Source organism: Octopus bimaculoides, chromosome 13 (genome assembly GCF_001194135.2).
Source record: "Octopus bimaculoides isolate UCB-OBI-ISO-001 chromosome 13, ASM119413v2, whole genome shotgun sequence".
NCBI lineage: Eukaryota > Metazoa > Mollusca > Cephalopoda > Octopoda > Octopodidae > Octopus > Octopus bimaculoides.
In genome coordinates, this window is record NC_068993.1 from 34833062 (window position 1) to 34840365 (window position 7304).

Sequence of the window (7304 nt, forward strand, 5' to 3'; positions counted from 1 at the left end):
GGATAGATTCCACTGAAATTAGATAAATAACTTTCGAACAGATAGTCGGCAGCGCTGCCTGGCTAGGGCTTGGCTGCTCTGCATTGACAAGGGGCAACACCCTGAAACTAGTCTGCAGATGCCAAACCAGCAGGGGGACACTGCTGACCTCCCCTGTTTGAAGGTTATAAAGGACACAGGTTTCGTGTGTCACATAGCTAGCTAGAGGCGATGGCTTCTTGGAGCTAATTCACGGCAGCTTTCGTCCTAATTTTGGGACTGCCATGTAGGCTTGGCGATAACTATATATATATATATATATATATATATATTCAAGGAAGGAAGGTTGGAAGGATGGACAGACAGACAGACTGACAGACATACATGGCTTGTCACCAAATGGGAGAGCATCACTTTTCAGACAAGCATGGAGATCCTGCATATCTGTTTCTTAACTTAGACATCTTTTAATTCTTTCTTTGGAAGAACTACTTTGAAGGGCTATTAAATGTGGAGAATGAGTGGGAGAAAGGAAGTCTCCCTCATGTGCACCCAACAGAGGGAGCAGCTATCCTACTTGATAGCAGCATGTTAGCTAAGGCAATTAAAAATATGAAGACAGGGATGGCTCCTGGTCCATCAGGACTCACAGCTGGTAGAGTTGGATATGGCTTAATCACGTGTATAGTTAATAAGGTTATTCAGGAAGGCATAATCCTTAGAGACTGCTGCAGTAGCATCATAATCTGCTGCTACAATGAGAAGGGGGATGCCTCAGACAGACTTAATTATGGAGGTATCAAATTACTGAACCAGGTGATGAAAGTTGTGAAGAGACAGTTATTTAGAGACAGAATTAGATTAGTTTTGCACCACTGATATTATTTTCATAGTCAGACAACTGCAAGAGAAGTATTCAGCTAAGGGTATTTGTTGATCTAGAGAAAGCTTTTGACAGAGTACCTCACTATATAATATGGTAGTCTCTGAGGAAGTTAAGGGTAGATGAATGGCTTGTGAAAGCAATACAGGCCATGTACAATGGCGCTGTTAGCCATGGGTACAGTGATGAATCTAGTGTACAGGTAGGAGTTCAAGGCTTGGTCTTCAGCCCCTCGAATTCATCCAAGCCATACCAGATGAATTTAAGACTGGAAGCTCATGAAAACTACTATATGATGATGACCTCACTTTCATAGCAGAGTCTGTAACAGAATTAGAAAAGAAATTCCAGGTGTGGAAACAGAACTTGGAATCAAAGGGTCTTGAAGTTAACTTAGCAAAGATCAAGGTCCTAGTAAGCAAGAAATTGGACAGAACCTTTCACCCTTCAGGTAAAAGGCCCTGCTTGGTATGTAAGAAGGGTGTAGGTGGAAATTCCATTCGATGTACCCAGTGCAAGCTATAGACACACAAGAGATGCTATGGAATAATAGGCAGATTAAGAAAGTGAGGTTTGTATGTGGAATATGTATAGGAGCCATAAAAGACCACAGAGAAAACAGGAAATCAATTTCCTCAAATGTCCCAGAGGCTGTCTGGAAGTTGTAGATATTTTCTGCTACCTAGGTAACCTAATTAGCGGTGGAAGAGGTTGTACAAAAAGTATAATTGCTAGAAAAAGAATAGGATGAAGAAAGTTCAGAGAGTTTTTATTTCTCACAGAGTGAAAGAAGTTTGTATGATGCATGCATACAAACTGCAATGCTACATGGTAGTGAGATATGGGCCCTGCATGTAGAGGACATGCGGAGACTAGAGAGGAAAGAAGCTGGTATGCTCTGCTTGATGTGCAATGTCAGTGTACATGTGCAACAGAGCAGTAGTGTATTGAGTGAAAAGTTTGGCATAAGAGGAATTAGATGCAGTGTGCAAAAGAGGAGATTGTGCTGGTTTGGTCACATATGAATGGATGAGGACAGTTACATAAGCAAGTGCCAATTACTGAAAGTGGAGAGAAGTTGAAGAAGAGGGAGACCCAGAAGATATGGGACAAAATGCTGAGCCTCATGAAGATGACAAAGAAATATGGTGCATGGCTGTACAAGGAAACCTGCTCATGACAACAAAATTGGTATCCTAAAATCAAAGTGCAATATAAAAAGCATTGGTCATGGTGTTGATTGCCACATAAAAAGCACTAGTGCTGATGCCATGTAAAAAGTACTAGTGCCATGTAAAAAGTACTAGTGCCATGTAAAAAGTACTAGTGCCATGTAAAAATCACTGGTGACAGTGCCAAATTAAAAGCAGCCAGTACACTCTGTAAAGTGGTTGGTGCTAGAAAGGGCATCCAGCTGTAGAAACCATACCAAAACAGGCTACAAAACCTGGTGCAGCCCATCAGTTCCTGTTAAACCATAGAACCCAAGCCAGCATGGAAAACAGACATCAGAAGATGATGATGATATGTGAGCGTGCATGTGCGCATGTGCATGCACACAGTCATTTATTTGAAGTTGGTGATCCACTCCACTGCCATTCTGAGATTCACACATCTGTCAGAATGTACAAAAGTGACAGAATGGTTGGTGAATAACTCATCACTTTCAAATGAATAAATACATTCTATTTAATGCAGTCAGTGCTTTTTCTCCTGCTAGTACATGCAGAGAGACAGAGAAAAAAACAGACAGAAAAAGAGAGAGATATATATACATGGATGGATGGTTATGCAGACACAAACAAATGGACAGGCAAGCAGACAGATATTATTTGACTTACCTGCATAAAGTAAATAATTCTGTAAACATTTTGGTAAACCAAGAAATGGAACTGCAGACAGAAGTGTACGACCAAGCAGTTTACGAATATTCCGGCGGCAGATGTATAACAGAGGCATCATCTTGTCTAGAAATACATGCAAAACTAAATTTGAAATAGAGTTTTTCATTTAGTTAAGGAAGTAGTATTTAGGAATATATTTAAAGAATCAAATATATTCTTAGAAAAATGAAGCAACTGATGTCCAAACTTGAACTTTTGTGGTTTGGTGGCATGGGTTGGACAGTTTGACAGAAACTGATCAACCTGTATACAAGAGTAACCATGTTTTTACTTAGCTTGAAGTGTCTTTTCAAGTACAGCAAACCATCATGAGTCTCAGTCCCCTGTCATCCCCCACTGTGAGTCCCAGTGTTTGTAGATCCTTTCTCACCAATTAATCCCATGTCTTCCTAGGTCTACTCCTTCCCCATGTTCCCTCTACAACTAGAAATTTGCCTTATGCAAACATTACCAATCCAGCAAAGTATACTGGCTTCATTTCTTTCAAGTCTTTGCATATCCTCAGTAGTCACAGCCCATGTTTCACTGTCATGCAGCATAGCTGTTTGTACACAGGCATCATACAGTCTGCCTTTCATTCTGAGGGAGAGGCTTTCATTATTAATGGAGGTAGTAGCTCTCTGAACTTCACTCAGCCTATTCTTATTCTAGCAGCCATGCTTTCAGAATGACTACGCCCACTACTAACTTGGTTACCCAAATAACAGAAACAGTCTACTACTTTTAGGGATCCCCCTGGCATATGAGGGAGTCTATTTTTAGAACATTCCTGGTGTTTAATGTACCTGCACTTCTGCCATATTTAAGGACTATTTTCTCTGTTAGTCTGCCAGTGATACTGTATATATATATATATATATATATATATATATATATATATATATATATATATACACACAACCAACACAGCACCACACCAAAAGACAGAGACAGGAGAACAGACAAAGAAATGGTGAACACAAACAAGCTTCAAGCCCAAGCACATTATGGAAAAAAAAGAAATAGATTATCTGTAAATTCTACCTAAATGGTACCTGTTGGCACGGGGAAAAGGGAGCAAACTGCAAATTTGCCCATCCCAAACACCACCAGCTAAACAAGCTAGATGACCACCCACAACAAAATAAGTGGGAGCGCAGAAAAGGGAGAAAAAAAGTTTGAACCTGCATACCCATAATCCACCAAGAACCAACAAGACTGACAAGGAAAGAAGTCCACACATTCCTTCTGCTCCCAACAGAAGGCTGTATGCAGAGGCTGTGTGAACTGCAGAAGCTGAACAGCAAGCTTTTTTAAGCATGGCCCAGAGAATAGTGCATCAACTAACATGGATACAGAGGGTACAGATTCAACACCATACAAAACACTATCCAAGACCACCACGGACGATGGATCAAGGATGGCCACCACTAACACCAGGAACCCCTGCACAGATATCACACCCATATTCCTACTGAATATCCAGGGCCTATTACGAACAGGCGGCAAAGACAAGTTTCTATACCTGAAAGACTTAGTTACATGCAATCAAGCAATATGCATGGTGCTTACCGAAACGCATCTAACATCTAATATAGCAGATGTGGAGATAAACATACCAGAGTAAGCCGTACTCCGAACAGACAGAAGGGATAGAAGTCATGGGAGAGTTGCAATGTACATCCGAGATGTCACAGCCCTACTACTCCTATCACACTCAAACACTGTCTATGATACTTTAATAGTACACACAAAACAAATTGATGTAGTTGTATGCTCAACATACCGTCCACCAAATACTGCAAAGCAGGAGGGTAAATTTGAGGATAGCCTCAGACGCATAGAAGAGATCTTGACATATCTGGACCAACACATCAATATACTTTTCCTAGGCGACTTTAACCTCACAAATGTTAAATGGCTTGAAGGTCACATCCTCTCTGGGATGTCACTGCATGAACAAAGCCAGGCAAAATCTTTGTTAGAACTCTCCAACATGCTGTTCATGGAACAAGTGATACTCCAACCAACCAGAGGAAGCAATATTTTAGATCTTGCTTTTAGATCTCACAAACAATGTGAGCCTAATCCATAATGTGAAACTAACACCTACATCTCTTTCAGATCATAACATTATGGAATTAACAATGTATGGTCCTAGACAACCCACTGACACCCACCCCATCAGGAGGACTCGAGCCATATCCAACCTGAATTTCCACAGGGTGGACTGGAAGTCAATTTGCAAAGAGATTCGAAATCAAAACTGACATGACAGCCTTTCTATACAAGACAATGACCTCAAACTAAGTCATTTTATGTCAACCATACAAGACATATGCGCCAAATATGTGCCAAAAAGAAAGGCCAGCAAACAAGACAATAGAATTCCCAGAGACAGGAAAATCCTTATGAGACACAGAACAAAGGTCTCAAACTAGTTAAATAGAAAACTGGAGGATAGGAAAAGGGCTAAATTAAAACTAACACTGTTAGAAATAGAAAACAAAATCAAACTGTGAGATGAAGTTAAAGTAATAGATAGAGAACACCACTGGAAAATACGAAAACTAAAAGAAGCAGCACATATGTTAGGACACAGCAACCTCCTAAGCAGACCGAGTGCAGATATGAGTAGCATATGGGAACCAGTATTAAGGAAGGATAGGAAAATATTAGATGGGGAGGTGGTCTCCATTTTTCCATACATGATCAGCTGTACCCAGTTTATCAATATTTCCCCGTGTCATAGCTTTGCGATGTTCCCCTTCCTTTATTTTGAGGGGGCAAAATGTTTTGCCATTGTATAACCTATGTATTAGTTCTTGCTTAATAGATTCTTACTGAACTTCATCATTTCTTCGTGGAGGACAAATATCCGTCAAGTGTAAATAATGTACATAATTCCTCATCTCTTAAATATAGAACTGTAAAGGTTTTTTTTATATTTCACTGTAGTCGACCAGGGTTGCTAGGTATGTGAATAAGAATACAAGAGTTATGGAAGGGAGTAGATAAGATCCAGGCTACATATGTTTCATAGTGCGCAGAACCTTGGAAGTGGTGAATATCCAAGCGAGGTGTATACACCGCAGGCTAATCTTCAGGCCAAATGAGGTATACACCTTGCTTGGATATTTACCACTTCTGAGGTCCCACTCGCTGTGAAACATATGTAGCCCGGATCTTATCTACTCCATTTCTTAAGCATGAGTGTTACTGTAGTCATAGGTGTGATTATATGGTTAAGAAGCTTACTTCCCAATCACATGGTCTGATGTTCAATCCTACTTGTATGCTTGGCTGACAACAGCCTTGTGCTTGGATTTGGTAGACAAAAACTGGAAGAAGCATATCGTGTGTGTGTTTGTGTGTATGTATGTGGATGCATACAAGCATGTGTGTTCTTGCTTGATATTACATGACAGTTGTAAATGTACATCATTGTCATACATGTGGTGTTGTTCATTAGAAGTTATACGAAAAACACAGGTGAGGGTCGTTAAAATGAAGGGTAACTAGTTGTAGAAAAATCACCATCTGACCCATGTAAGTGTGGAAACATGAACAATGGTGATGATGATAATATATGCAAACAAATAGAGACAACATAAGATGAAGGGGACCTGATAACCTCTTCAACACTGGTGCCACAATACAATGCACCCATTGTATAAACTCTGTGAAATGGTTAATGTTAGAAAGAGCATCCAGGCATTAGAAAGCATACCAAAAAAGGAATATATGAATAAGATGGGTTCTTCTTTTAAATCTAAAATGATAATGATGATGATAATGATGATGATGATGATAACATTTGAATTCTTGTGTGGCTGAACAAATCAGTACAGCAAGCAAAAACAGAATATTTTGCAGTATTTACACCATGGTCAACAATGTTTATACATACATATATATATATATGTATGTATGTATATTACTCAGGAGAAGGAGGAGGCAGTGCCAATACCCCTTTACAGAGCTTCCAAGGTGAGTGGGAGTCAGAGAGGAAGGTATCCTCAATGTAGAAACCTGCCCTGAATGCTTGCAGTAGAGTGGACTCCACTTCACTAAAGTCACTCAAGGCATTAGGCAGAGGTATTCAAATGCAAGAGAAATTGAGTCTATCACTCACAACTTATCTTCCACACTCATGAGGTTGATGAAATAGGAATCAGTCTATCATTATAGGGCTTATCATCATCGTTATATTTGTCATCACTTTAATGTTCACTTTTCCATGCTTCCACGGGTCAAATGGAATTTGCTACCAACCTTCACCTGTTTCTAATCTTGGTAACATTTCTGAATGGCCAGGTTTCCATAGAACATTGAACATGAAGGACACAGTTGTGTATTTTGGTAACACACACGCAATGTATATATATATATATACAATGGGCTTCTTTCAGTTTCTGTCCACCAACTCCACTCACAAGGGTTTGGTCAATCTGACTCCATAGCAGAAAGCACTTGCCCAAGGTGCCATGAACCTAGAATCATATGGTTGATAAATGAACTTACCACACAGTCATTCCTGTGCCTATACCACTTATATA

General features: G+C 39.9%; 1 protein-coding gene across 1 annotated transcript in view; it reads right to left on the reverse strand.

Moving 5' to 3' along the window:
- Nucleotides 1-7304, reverse strand: part of LOC106868425 (uncharacterized) — a 33033-nt gene that overhangs the window by 3421 nt on the left and 22308 nt on the right. The window contains exon 3 of the mRNA XM_014913669.2: nt 2704-2829. Within this exon, the coding sequence (XP_014769155.1) occupies nt 2704-2829 (126 nt within the window). The remainder of the gene's footprint in view (nt 1-2703; nt 2830-7304) is intronic.